Here is a 14,931-nt window from a genome sequence, read left to right on the forward strand (position 1 = left end):
TTCCAGAGTCTACTGGTGGATGTGAGGGCTTTATATGTCTTCTGTCTTCCCATAGAAGGGTAATGAAAGGTGTCAATTTGCTCAACGCTTCCTCACCTCCATCTTTGATGCCATTGGCCCCAGAAAGACTTCTACTCTCGCACTTTGTTTGTTCCCTCGTATGGTTCCCATCTTTGTTCCCTCAATTCCAGGGGGCTCAGAACTAATTTAGCCATCCATCACCAGATTTGGCTGGACTATATCAAGTGCTATCAAACCTCACTCTCCTCTGCCAAGACCACCCATTACTCTGGGATCATCACTCTCCTCTGCCAAGACCGCCCATTACTCTGGGATCATCGCGAAGAGCAAATATAACCTCCAGCTTCTTTCCTTCACTACCAACCATCTCCTTAAACCTCTCTCCCCTGACCTTAAACAACAATTGCGAGTAGGTCATGGACATCTTTGTCAATAAGATTGAAACCAACCATTCAGCAGCTTCCCACCTTTCCCTTGTCCACCAAGCCAAACCTCCACTCAAACCCCTATACGGAAAATTGCCCAGGTATGTCCTGTCCACAAAAAGCAGGACAAATCCAATCCGGCCAATTACCGCCCCATCAGTCTACTCTCAATCATCAGCAAAGTGATGGAAGGTGTCGTCAACAGTGCTACCAAGCGGCACTTACTCACCAATAACCTGCTCACCGATGCTCAGTTTGGGTTCCGCCAGGACCACTCGGCTCCAGACCTCATTACAGCCTTGGTCCAAATATGGACAAAAGAGCTGAATTCCAGAGGTGTGGTGAGAGTGACTGCCCTTGACATCAAGGCAGCATTTGACCGAGTATGGCACCAAGGAGCCCTAGTAAAATTGAAGTCAGTGGGAATCGGGGAAAACTCTCCATTGGCTGGAGTCATACCTAGCACAAAGGAAGATGGTAGTGGTTGTTGGAGGCTAATTATCTCAGCCCCAGGACATTGCTGCAGGAGTTCCTCAGGGCAGTGTCCTAGGCCCAACCATCTTCAGCTGCTTCATCAATGACCTTCATCATAAGGTCAGAAATGGGGATGTTCGCTGATGATTGCACAGTGTTCAGTTCCATTCGCAACCCCTCAGATAATGAAGCAGTCCGAGCCCGCATGCAGCAAGACCTGGACAACATCCAGGCTTGGGCTGATAAGTGGCAAGTAACATTCACGCCAGACAAGTTTCATGCAATGACCATCTCCAACAAGAGAGAGTCTAACCACCCCCCCATGACATTCAACGGCATTACCATTGCCGAATCCCCCGCCATCAACATCCTGGGGGTCACCATTGACCAGAAACTTAACTGGACCAGCCACAAATACTGTGGCTACAAGAGCAGGTCAGAGACTGGGTATACTGCGGCGAATGACTCACCTCCTGACTCCCCAAAGCATTTCCACCATCTCCAAGGCACAAGTCAGGAGTGTGATGGAATACTCTCCGCTTGCCTGGATGAGTGCAGCTCCAACAACACTCAAGAAGCTCGACATCATCCAGGACAAAGCAGCCCGCTTGATTGGCCTAAACATTCACTCCCTAAACATTCACTCCCTTCACCACCGGCGCACAGTGGCTGCAGTGTGTACCGTCCACAGGATGCACTGCAGCAACTCACCAAGGCTTCTTCGACAGCACCTCCCAAACCTGCGACCTCTACCACCTAGAAGAACAAGAGCAGCAAGTACATGGGAACACCACCACCTGCACGTTCCCCTCCAAGTCACCCACCATTCCGACTTGGAAATATATCGCCGTTCCTTCATCGTCGCTGGTCAAAATCCCAGAACTCCCTTCCTAACAGCACTGTGGGAGAACCTTCACCACATGGACTGCAGCGGTTCAAGAAGGCGGCTCACCACCACCTTCTCAAGGGCAATTAGGGACGGGCAATAAATGCCAGCCTCGCCGGCGACGCCCACATCCCATGAACGAATACAAAAAGAAATGCCATATCCCTGAAGCCCCATTTCTTTCCTATCTTCCCCCATACACTCTCTGAGCTCACCTTGTCCATGAGGCTCACCTCCAGCTCCCTTGACCTCAGTCCCACTAAGCTGCTGACCACCCAACTTCTGTTGCTGGCCCTTCTGCTAGCTGGCATTGTCAATGGCTCTCTCTCCTCAAGTACTGTCCTCCTCCCTTTTAAAAACTGTCTCCACCCTTGACCCCTGTGCCCTTGCAAACTATCACTTTATTTCCAAACTCCCTTTCTTCTCCAAAGCCCTTGAATGTGTTGTCACTTCCCAAATCGTTGTCCATCTTTCCCGCAACTCCGTGATTGCATTTCTCCAATCAGATTTCAGTCTCTGCCATAGTACCAAAATAGCCATAACAACATTGTCTGTGACTGTGACCAGAGTGCATTATTCCTCCTGGTCCTTTGACACAGTCAAGCGCACCATCTTCCTCCAATACCTCTCCTCCATAGTCCAGCTCATTGCAATTGGCCGTACTTGTTTCCACTCTTATCTATCCAGTTCATCCCACCGTCTCATCGTTACCTCCAGAGTTCCCCAAGGATCTATCCTTGGCCGCTCTGCTCATCTTCTTCTACATGGTGTCAGTTGGCGACATTATCAGCCGACATGGGGACTGTTTCCACACGTACACTGATGGCACTGAGCTCTACCTCTCCACCTCCTCTCTCGACTATCTACTGCCTCTTTGTTGCCAGACTGCTTGTCTGACGTGAAGTCTTGGATGAGCTGCAATTTCTTCCAGCCAAACACTAATGACCAAAGCAGCCATTGCCTTTGGTTCCTACCCTAAACTCCATATCCTTGCCACCAATTCTGTCTCTCTCCCTGGCTGCTGTCTCAGACTGAACCAGACTGTTCGCAACTTTGGCATCCGATTTGACCCCGAGCTGAGCTTCTGACCCCATATCCTCTCCATCACAAACACTGCCTTCTACCACCTCCATAACATTGCCTGCCTCCACTCCTATTTCAGCCCATCTTCTACTGAAACCCTCATCCGTAGCTTTGTCACCTCCAGACTCGACGATTCCAATTCTATCATGACTGGCCTTCCAGGCTCTGTGAACTTCAGCTCTGCCAAAATTGCTGACAGTATTTTATCATGTACCAAGTTCTCCTCACCTATCACCCCTGTCCTCACTGACCTATGTTTCATCCAGTTCCCCCAACATCTCAAATTTAAAATTCTCATCCTTGTGTTTAAATCCCTCTTCCCTATCTCTGCTAACCTCCTTCCCCTCAACCCACCCCACCCCCCCCCCCAACCGAGATCTCCGTTCCTCTGACTCTGGCCTTATGTGCATACCCCGCCCCTTCGTTCTACCATTGACTGCCATGCCAGCAACCATGTAGGTCCCACACTCTGGAATTCTCTGCCTAAACATCTCCACCTTCCTCTCTTCCCTTAAAACCCACATCTTTGACCAAACTTTTGTTGGCCCCTCCTAATTTCTCCCTCTTTGGCTCGGCATCCTTGTTGTTTTGATTACGTCCCTGTGAAGCACCTTGGGACATTTCTCTACGATAAGAGCACCATATAAATGCAAGTTGTTCTTGTAATCTGAGAGCTGATCTTATGGCAGTATGAAAGATAGCTAAGGGAATGGAAAAGGTAAATGCAGAATATTACTTAAAATTAAAATACGAGAGTAGGACAAGGGGATGCAAGTTTGGTAGAGGATTGATAAAATTTAGGAATTAATTCTCGAACAAATGCATAAGACAGCAGTTTCTAGTACCCTTTTAATTTTGCAGTAAAACTATCTGTATCTGTCCACAACCCTATCCATTATTTTGTGGTTAAATAATAAGTAAATTATACAAGTGTGCTGTTTATGATAAGACCAAATCATGAAGTTTCTCATCTGCTTTCAAAGCATTTATGTTTTTTTCTAATCACCTAACCTCAATAAGTTAACCCAGCATTCAAATATATATGAACGAGCAGGACACTGAGAATTTCAGCTGACACATTGTAAATATCTGAATCATATGTATTTGTATTTTATTTACAAAACAGAATATCCTGTCATTTAGCCTGTGAGAAACACATACTTGGAGCTACACGTGTTTGAGAAATTAATGTAAGGTTTGTTGTGTGGCTCATGTTCACTTGGTTATGACTTTATAGAATCATAGAATGGTTACAGCACAGAAGGGGGCCATTCAGCCCATCAAGTCCGTGCTAGCTCTCTGCAAGGGAATTTAGCTAGTCCCACTCCTCCGCCCTATCCCCGAAGCCCTGCAAATTTTTTGCTTTCAAGTACTTATCCAATTCCCTTTTGAAAGCCATGATTGAATCTGCCTCCTCCATCCTTTCAGGCAGTGCATTCCAGATCCTAACCACTTGCTGTGTATAAAAGTTTTTCCTCATGGTTCTTTTGCCAATCACCTTAAATCTGTGTCCTCTGGTTCTCGACCCTTTCGCCAATGGGAACAGTTTCTCTCTATCTACTCTGTCTGGACCCCTCATGATTTTGAACACCTCTATCAAATTTCCTCTCAACCTTCTCTGATCTAAGGCGAACAACCCCAGCTTCTCCAGTCTTTCCATGTAACTGAAGTCCCTCATCACTGGAACCATTCTAGTAAATCTTTTCTGCATCCTCTCCAAGGCCTTCACATCCTTCCTAAAGTGGGGTGCCCAAATTGGACTTAATACTCCAGTTGGGGCCGAACAAGTGTTTTATAAAGGTTCATCATAACCTCTTTGCTTATGTACTCTATGCCTCTATTTATAAAGCCTAGGAACCCGTATGTGTTTTTAACCTCTTAAACTATGTAGTCACAATTTAAGAAAGTTAACAGAACTTTAAGAAAGGGAGTGGCCAGATAGAATTGTTGGGTTTTACTGAAAATCAAAGTCAGAATTATAATTCATAGAATGATACAGCACAGAAGAAGGCCATTTGGCCCATCGTACCTGTAGTAGAAACTGCAGCTATATGCATTGCCCCACCCCTAGTAAAACATGCCATAAATTGGAGTACCTCCTAAATTTGCTGGCAGAGTGGTATGGAACACAAGTGGTGTGAATCCTTTGATGCCAGGAGTATTCTGTATGTGAAATATGGGAATTTTGAATATCACAGTGGTGACAAAGAATTGGGAACACTGGGCTGGTTCTACCAGTCAAGCCAAGTGCTAAAATGATCACTGGAACCATTAAAATAAATATTTATCTTGATTATTAATGTTGGGTTATTTTTTCACACCCATTTAGTGATTGAATTATACAATTGATGGAGTAATACGCACCACCAGAACGGTTGCTGTGTTTAACGTCTAAATAGAGGATTACTCACAGAAAAAGAATGTGCCAGTGAGAGTGCGGTGGTGATTCTAATATCAGTATGATCTAAATAAAAGTTATGTTTGGTTTAAGAGTTCTGTATAGTGAGAGTGAATGAGAAGCAGCACAGTACATTGTCATTCTATGCTTACATCAGTTGTACATTTAGTAACTGTAGTAATATTTGTAACATTGTTTAGGTTGGCCTCATCAATTTAAAAACTATTCTGACAATTGTTCTTTAGGTTGAGTTTGAAGATGGCTCCCAACTTGTAGTAAAACGTGATGATGTTTATACGTTAGATGAAGAGCTACCAAAACGGGTTAAATCACGGCTTGTAAGTATGCTGCTCATAAAATATTTTGACACCTTTTACACGTACTGTAGTTCACAAGATACTTATGGATGAGGAAGGTCATTTGGCCTAACCTACTACATCCATCCAAAATAACCATTTACTCCTCCCATTGCTGCATTTAATTGTTTATTCAATGAGTGCAAGCATTTTGCCTCTATCACTCTGTTCAGAAGTCGATTCCAAGTGTTGTTCACTTTCTATGTCAAGAACCTCCAGCTGTCAATCCTAAAATTACCTTTTACTAGTTTGAACTTGTGTTTCCTTGTTCCATCCCCACCGTTTAATTTAAAGTAGCATTCCAGATTACCCTGTTCCATATCATTTACTATGTTATGTACCTCTAAGATCACCTCTCAGATACCACCTTTCCAAATTGAAAAGCCCAAGTTTAAACTCAGACTCACGACACTAAGCATCAGCCCTGTGGCTCTTCTCTGCACTTGGACGTCTCTCTTGTTTCTCTGCGACCAGAACTGGACATAGTGCTCAGATTGTGGTCTAAGCAGAGCAGTGTTCAGTTTGATCGTGACTTCCTCTGACTTATATTCTACTGTTTGTTATGTAGTTCATCATTATATTGGGTTTTGCTGCTGTACAGTGGCTGGGCATGATCAGCATTGAGTCAACTAAGGCTCACAGGTTTCCTTCACCATAAACCTAGCTACCTCAACACCATTCACAAAGTATACATCTTGCCCATTTTCCTTCCTATGTGCTTGTCTCCATTAAATTTCAACTGTCATTGTTCATCCCACTCACATTTTATTTAGTTCATTCTGTTGTTTCTGGGCTGCCTCATTTGATTCTACTGCTCCTCCTAGTGTGGTGTCATCTGCAAGTTTAACAAATTTGCATTGAGTTTCAGAATCCGAGACATTGATGTAAATTAGAAACAGTGGTCGTCGAAACACTGGGCCCTGGGGGACCTCACTCAGTCGTTCCCCACTCCCCATCCCACCCTGACATGAACCATTGAAGCCCCACAGCTTTAAGCTTAATTCGTAATCTTTTATGTGCAACTTTTTCAAATTACTTTTTGGGAGTCTTAAGTGTTATAGGGTTTACCACAGTTAACTTGGGTTGCCACTTCCTCAAACGGAATCAAGGAAGTCGGCTTAATGCCACCTTGTCTGCTGATTACTAGGTTGTTTTCTTTTACAGATAATTCTCAAGTTTACTCCTGATAACCAATTCCATTATTTTGCATGGAATAATAAAAAGACTACAGAGTCTTTTATTGCCTGTACCTGTTTTGTCACCTTTTTTTTCTAATATGGACACCGTGTTAGCCTATTTCCAATCTAGTAGTACTTCCCAGTGTCAGTTGCCTCCCTCATAATGATTGTCAGTATTTCGCAGATCTCCTCTCTAGTTTCTCACAACACTCTCTGATAAATGTCATTTAGCCCTGGAGATTTATTTGTTTTAAGTCATTGAGCTTGTCTTGGACTTCAATCTCATTTATATCAAAATCATGAATTATGCCTTGATACACTTTTGTTACATCAGATCCAAGTAAAGTTGTACTTTTCTCTATTTTAATCCTTTCCACCTTAGCTCCTCCAGAGTTTTCATTACTTTCAGTATATTTCAAAATGCTAATGCTGAAATTAATCTGAATAGATAATGGTTATGTTGGAATTGGGGTTATGGAGAAGAAAGATCGTACTAAGACTGCTGAGTTTTCCTGTATGGTTGACTATATTTTATTGTTTTATGTCTCAGTACATTAACACTGGTGGAATGGATTTTATTGTTTATATGCCACTTTTACATTCTCTTCCCTTTTTGGTTATCTTGTACTAATCATTTCTCACTGAGCACTGCTAGACATGTTGGCCCCGATTTAGCGTCTGGAAAACCCAAAAACCCAGTTTCCCGGAGGTCCTGCCGAGTTTTACGACAGGACCTGATTCAAATTTTTTAAAATTCTGTTTTCCCAGCCGCAGCCAGCCACATTAAGAGGCAGGCTGACTGTCAGGCAGGTAGGCCGGCGGCTCCAGGCCGCAGCCGGGGGGCAGAGAGAGAGATTGGGGGGGCGGGGGGTGCATCGCGGGGTGCTTTACAGGTTAGCATGGTGGGCAGGGGAGGAAGCATTCCTGCTTCTCCTGGCCCACAAGCAATGCTGGAAAGGCACTGATCTGTTGGATCCAGTCGTTCTGGCCTTTCAGTTGTCCGGTTCCCGAGGCCCCCAGGAGTTAAATCGAAAGTAGAGGTAAAATTTGAGGCAAGCGGTCTCATTGAAATATTTTAATGACTGGCCCGCCTCTGGAGAGCACGTTAGTCGCCTGCCCCCCAGCCCACCTCCGTTAAAACCAGAAGTGGGCAGGTCGGGTTTCCCATTTTTAAAAATTTTTTAACCTCTCCCCTGCCTATCCTGGGGGGTTAAAATTACCCCCGTTGTCTCCATGCCTTTGTCAGTGTTACCTTTAAACATTTCACCTAGAGATTTTTGAAGGAGATGCCTAGCTGTTTGTTGATTCTTTCAGTATTTTTTAATTAACAATAAGGATCATGCCCTATAATATTGCAGCAGATGCCTAAGTTGAGAGGAAACTGATTCATTTTAATCAAATTTTTCCTTACCTGCTTTCAGTTTCATAAAATCAGGGTGCAGTCTGTCCACTGAAATGACTGAAATTGAGAGTGGATAGGGAAGTTTCTTCTGAAGTGTACTCTGCCTAAATGTTTCATAGTTCAAATTAAAATAATGCATTCTCAGAAATAATCCCGTAATGTGTTGATGTAGGAATCTTAATTAATTGCTTAAAACTTTCTAAGCTTAATGCACTGTTGATGAGGATTTTTTGGTAAAACCACAATAGGAGAAACAGTGAACATAACTATAAGCGAAAGAACTCACAAGCTTATACTTAACATAAGCCTCTTCATTCACAGTGCTATCAATTTATGGAATGGACTGCAGTTTATTCTGACTTGGTTGGGGCATTCAGAAGGGGATTGGATTGACTCTTGATCTGCAGGAATAAAGGAATGTGGATTTTGGGTAGAAAATAAAGCAGGAGCTGAATGATGGAGTGAGCTGGATGGGTTGTATGTTTTTGGTGAATCGTTCTATTAAGTTTGATGTCCTCTGCCGACACATTGTTCCGCACATAGTTTCTTGATGTCAAGCATAATGAAAACATTAATCTAAATTTCACACAAAGCTAAACATAAAAAAATTGTGCATTAGTTTATATAGTAACCCATTGCGTGCGAACATGGAAGAGGCTGAGTTAAGTAGAATCATATATAAGTCAAGGGGAGGAACTTATTGGAGTTAATATAAGTATAAAAAATAAATGGTAATGGAGAAAATAATGAGACTTGAGATAGACAAATCTTCAGGACCTGATGGTTTTCACCCCAGGGTATTTAATGAAATAGGTGAGGAAATTGCAGATGCGTTAGTCATTATTTTCCAAAGCTCTCTTGATTTGGGAATTGCGCCGTTGGATTGGAAAATTGCAAATGTCAATCCCTTATTTAAGAAGGAAGGGAGAGAGAAACCAGGTAACTGCAGACCAATCAGTCTAACACCAGTTGTGGGCAAGTTACTGGAATCTGTCATCGGGGACTGAGTACCTGAGCACTTGGACAAATATGAGCTGATTACAAATCCATGTGGATGCTCTGAAGAGTAGATCATGTCTGACTAATCTAGTTGGATTTTTTGAGGAGGTCACTAACATGGTGGATAAGGGAGTGTCTATGGATGGTAGCTATATGGACTTCAAGAAGGCATTGATAAGGTTCCGCACAAGAGATTATTAGCAAAAATTAAAGCGCATAAAATTGGAAGCAACATTGCGACATGGGTTGGAAATAGTTTGGGAGTTAGGAAACAGAGTAGGGTTGTAGGGAATGTACTCTGATTGGCAGGTTGTGACTAGTGACCTGTACTGAGGCCTCAGCTTTTACTGAAGTCATTTATATCAATGACTTGGATGAAGGAGTAGAGAGTTGTATATTTAAGTTTGCAGATGACAGTAAGTTAGGAGGCATACTAAATTGTGCAGATGGGAGCAGGAAGTTACAAAGGGACATAGACAGATTAAGTGAGTGGGCAAAACTGTGGCAAATGGGGAAGTCTGAGGTAATCTACTTTGGATCCAAGGAAGACAAATCTGAATAATCTCTTAATGGTGAGGAACTAGGAACTGAGGAGGAGCGAAGAGAGTTGGGTGTCATAGAGAGAGAGAGAGAGAGAGAGAGTCATAGAGTCATACAGCACGGATAGAGGCCCTTCGGCCCATCGTGTCCGCGCCGGCCATCAGCCCTGTCTACTCTAATCCCATATTCCAGCATTTGGTCCGTAGCCTTGTATGCTATGGCATTTCAAGTGCTCATCCAAATGCTTCTTGAATGTTGTGAGGGTTCCTGCCTCCACAACCCTTTCAGGCAGTGAGTTCCAGACTCCAACCACCCTCTGGGTGAAAAAGTTCTTTCTCAAATCCCCTCTAAACCTCCCGCCTTTTACCTTGAATCTATGTCCCCTTGTTATAGAACCCTCAACGAAGGGAAAAAGCTCCTTAGTATCCATCCTATCTGTGCCCCTCATAATTTTGTACACCTCAATCATGTCCCCCCCCAGCCTCCTCTGCTCCAAGGAAAACAAACCCAATCTTCCCAGTCTCTCTTCATAGCTGAAGCGCTCCAGCCCTGGTAACATCCTGGTGAATCTCCTCTGCACCCTCTCCAAAGCGATCACATCCTTCCTGTAGTGTGGCGACCAGAACTGCACACAGTACTCCAGCTGTGGCCTAACCAGTGTTTTATACAGCTCCATCATAACCTCCTTGCTCTTATATTCTATGCCTCGGCTAATAAAGGCAAGTATCCCATATGCCTTCTTTACCACCTTATCTACCTGTTCCGCCGCCTTCAGGGATCTGTGAACTTGCACACCAAGATCCCTCTGACCCTCTGTCTTGCCTAGGGTCCTCCCATTCATTGTGTATTCCCTTGCCTTGTTAGTCCCTCCAAAGTGCATCACCTCGCACTTTTCCGGGTTAAATTCCATTTGCCACTGTTCCGCCCATCTGACCAACCCATCTATATCGTCCTGCAGACTGAGGCTATCCTCCTCACTATTTACCACCCTACCAATCTTTGTATCATCAGCGAACTTACTGATCATACCTTTTACATTCATATCCAAGTCATTAATGTAGACCACAAACAGCAAGGGACCCAGCACCGATCCCTGTGGTACCCCACTGGCCACAGGCTTCCAGTCACAAAAACAACCTTCGACCATCACCCTCTGCCTTCTGCCACTAAGCCAGTTTTGTATCCAAAGTGCCAAGGCACCCTGGATTCCATGGGCTCGTACCTTCTTGACCAGTCTCCTGTGGGGGACTTTATCGAAGGCCTTACTGAAATCCATGTATACCACATCCACTGCGTTACCCTCATCCACACGCCTAGTCACCCCCTCAAAAAATTCAATCAAATTAGTCAAACTCAATCAAATTAGTCAGACTGGGTGTCCAGGTACAAAAAATACTAAAAGCTAGTGGACAGGTACAAAAAGTTATCAAAAAGGTTATTGGAATGTTGACCTTTATCTCAAGGGGCCTGGAATACAAAAGGGTGGAAATTATCCTTCATTTGTACAGAGCCTTGGTCAGATCCCATCTGGAGTACTGCAATCCGTTCTGGATTGTAATCGCACCTCAGGAAGGATATGCTGGTGTTGGATGAGCTGCATGAGGTACAGTGCAGATTCACCAGAATGATACTGCGACTTAAACGGTTAAATTATGAGGACAGATTGCATAAACTTGACTTTGATTCCCTTGAGTTTAAAAGGGTAAGGGGTGATCTAATTGAGGTGTTTGAAATGACAAAAGGATTCGATAAGGTAGATACAGAGAAACTGTTTCCTCCGGTTGGGAAGTCCAGAATAAGGGGGCACAATCTTAACATTAGAGCTAGGCCATTCAGGAGTGAAATCAGGAAGGATTTTCTCATAACAGGTACTAGAAATCTGGAATTCTCGCCCCCAAAAGACTGTGGATGCTGGGTCAATTGAAATTTTCAAGACTGTGATAGATAGTTAGGGAATGGATGTTCTTATAAGTTTATAAATTATTCTACAAAATAATAGAGATCAAAGACTTCATTGACTTTCGTAGGAATTAAGCATACAATGATAACTATTATTACCAATAACCACACCTATACAATGATAACTATTATTACTGATAACTATTACTAATAATAATTACACATATGCTCGAGACACTTACGTTAAAACAAATTACCGGAGAATTCACCGCATCACAGGTTTCGAGCTCAAAGGGAGCTGCTGGCTAGGCCTTATCGAATTCTGAAGTATCTATTCTAACACCCCTCTTTTTAATACCTTTCTTTCACTCTGGCTACATGAGAATCCGCATCATTCAAGTATCACCTCATTCAATTAGCTGGTCTTCAGTTTTAACGAGAATCACTCCCCAGGCCTTCACCTTGACTCAATTGCCAATTAAGTCATTCAACTGGAGACAGTTACAGGGACCCAAGACACTCCTACCGGCGAGTTATCACTTGGCTTGCGTGGATGTGTCCTTGGAGGAGTTAATCCCTAGGAGGACAGCTGAGATATCTGAGACTTAGACAAAGAAAACAAGTAGGTGAATGTTTATCAGCTGAAGCCTCTGTCTGGCAACATTCAATTTCACTGGAAACAAAACTGACATTTCCAGCCTTCTAACGGAAACTCCCTTAACAGACAAAAACTAAAAATTAATATTAAGAATGAACTATTTCCTTACATTAGGTAAGAGTATTAAGGGACATGAATCAAAGGTTGGTAAATGGAGTTGAGGTACAGATCAGCCATGATCTGATTGAATGGCAGAACAGGCTCAAGAGGCTGAATGGCCTACTCCTGATCCTATGTTGCTACGCCCTTAAGAACCAGCAAGGTGAATACCTGGTTAGGAATAGGTTCTAAGGATAAGAATAGATACCGAACAATGCAGTATGTTGCATCAGTATGGTGACTTTGAGTGATAACCGAATTGGTCCTGCGGAACACACCGGAAAGGAAATGATCTCTTGAGGTGTTCCTGGGGAATGTGTGGGGTGTGAAAACCAGGCAAATAAAACCATGTCAGTGGATTCTTATTTCCAAGAAAAGATTGCTTTATCTTTCTGAATTGACCGCTTACAAGGAAATTCTCCCCATGTTTTGGACTATGAAGTGCTGTAGATACTATTCAAATTGATGGGATTTAACCTTCCTTAGTGTGATTTGCCCTGTCAAGGCGTAAATAAGGAGGTATACTCCACTAACCAAGGTACTAGACATTGCTTAGTGATGAATCTAAAAAAAAAATGCCTATATTGACAAAAGTCTTCTATTTTATCCATATAGATGGCTAATGCTTGACTAAATGATGCTTCTTTTAAGTGACGGGAAGAAAACTTTGGCACAGTAACTTTTTGAGACAAATGAAGGTTGGAAATCATCTTGAGGACGGATGAGGGCTAAGAAATACCCTATCCGTAGCTAAATAATACAAGGTGATGAGTTCACCACTAACGAACATAGCTCACTGACTCTTCAGGGAGAAACAAGAGTAAGCAATGTAGCTATTGTAAGTAAAAGAAGTTAAATTCCTATGTATGCAATGATGCAATCTTTGGCCTTAGTTAATGCAATTGCCTCAAGCTGTAACTGAATAACCAGAATGGCCTACTCATTGCTGTTCAGGTGGTATGAGCATACAAAAAGACAGGTGAGAAAAGACCATCAGGCCCATTGAGCTCACCCATTCAGATGGTGGAACCTCGTCTCAACCCCTAGTAATCCCGGGAAAGACAAAAATAAAACTGTGGGTAATTCTGGAAAATTCCTTTCTGACTCCCTGAGGCAATCCAGCAAGCTCTAAGAGGCCACAGTTGCCTATCATGTATCCCGATTTAAGCTAACTTATCACTTCCCCGCCTCGCCCCTCCCCTCCCCTCCCCTGTAAATGGCAGTGTTCTCTTCTCTCGTTAACTTCTCTTGTTTCCTTTTAAAAGACTATAGTGACCCCGTACTCACCACTTTCTATCTTTGATGCAGTGCTTTGACCATTAACGACGAATCGATCTGCATCGATGCTTTTCAAGAGCAGGCGGATTTGGTTGAGGAACGTATTTTCTTATGTTCCTCCTTGGGCAAGACAGAAACACTAGAGAAATTCAGAGCTCGTTCTACATATGCTATAGCTCTGTCACTGGCTAACATGCAATAACTCACATTTATATATTGCACTTCACATCAGAAAGACATCGCGGAGTGCTTTACAGATCAGAGAATGGAATGGGTGCCAAGCGGGAGGGAAAAGAATGGAATTAAGGTGTGACGTTGAAAGATCAATTCTAAAGAAGTGTCCTTACTAGGCTTTTGAAAACTAAGAGGGGGGAGGGGACGGCGTAAAGTGAAGGAATTTTAGGAAGACGTTCCAGTGGCTGAAAGAGTAGCCACCTATCGATAGAGTGAGGAGAGCAGGAATGGGAAGTAGATCAGTGTGAGTGAAGGGTGCAAGCAGGGACATCGGATTGAAGGAGGTCACTGAGTTAGGGTGGAGTGAACACATGCAGGCATTTGATCGTGCCGATAAGGATCTTGACATTGATTCACTGGGACATGCGTAGCCAGTGAATCCTAGCGAGAACAGGAGTAAAGGAATTGTGGTGCTTTGAACGGACAAGAACACGGGTAGCAACATTCTGATCCAATTGCAGTTGGGTGGACAGTATGAAGGGAAGGTTGATCAAGACAAGATTAGCTAAGTCAAGCCATGAGGTAATAAAGGAATGGATCAGAATCTCTGAGGCTATGTGGGAGAGCTAGGATGAAAGCTGGTAATGTCGCAAAGATGGAAGAAGGGTGGTTTTTTTTTTTGAAGGAGCGAATGTGGGAAAGGAAACTTAGTTCAGGATTAAACAGCACATCCAGATTCTCCATTATCAGACTTGCCCTGAGGTGGCAGATGGAGTTGAAGAGTTCAGTAACGGCCTTGGAATCAAAAAAGGAACCAGAAGAATAAGGTGGCATATCAACATGAACGTGGAGCCTGATTCTGTGCTTTGAAATCATGTCACCAAGGGGTAGCATATAAATGATGAAAGGGAGTGGGCCAAGAATGAGTGCAAAGGATTTCTCGTAAAACTATCTGTAAGATAGCTACCTGGCGTAATGTATGTGCTTGTTCCAAGCACTACGTTGACCTGACAGTTTAGAATGATGCGGGTTTCTGTGATTTGATGCTCCATGCTAGCTGC

At 43.3% G+C, this 14,931-nt stretch overlaps 1 protein-coding gene across 6 annotated transcripts in view; it reads left to right on the top strand.

The window, feature by feature from the left end:
- The window catches only part of LOC137321285 (lysine-specific demethylase 4C-like), a 408,143-nt gene that overhangs the window by 383,241 nt on the left and 9,971 nt on the right, over positions 1–14,931 (top strand). For 5 of the 6 annotated variants that reach the window (XM_067983641.1, XM_067983643.1, XM_067983642.1 and 2 more), the window contains one exon: positions 5,533–5,625. The exons of the other annotated variant lie outside the window; for it this stretch is intronic. In XM_067983641.1, coding sequence (XP_067839742.1) covers positions 5,533–5,625 — 93 coding nt within the window. The remainder of the gene's footprint in view (positions 1–5,532; positions 5,626–14,931) is intronic. 6 annotated transcript variants of the gene reach the window in all.

The sequence above is a fragment of the Heptranchias perlo genome, chromosome 4 (assembly GCF_035084215.1).
Source record: "Heptranchias perlo isolate sHepPer1 chromosome 4, sHepPer1.hap1, whole genome shotgun sequence".
Taxonomy (NCBI): Eukaryota; Metazoa; Chordata; class Chondrichthyes; order Hexanchiformes; family Hexanchidae; genus Heptranchias; species Heptranchias perlo.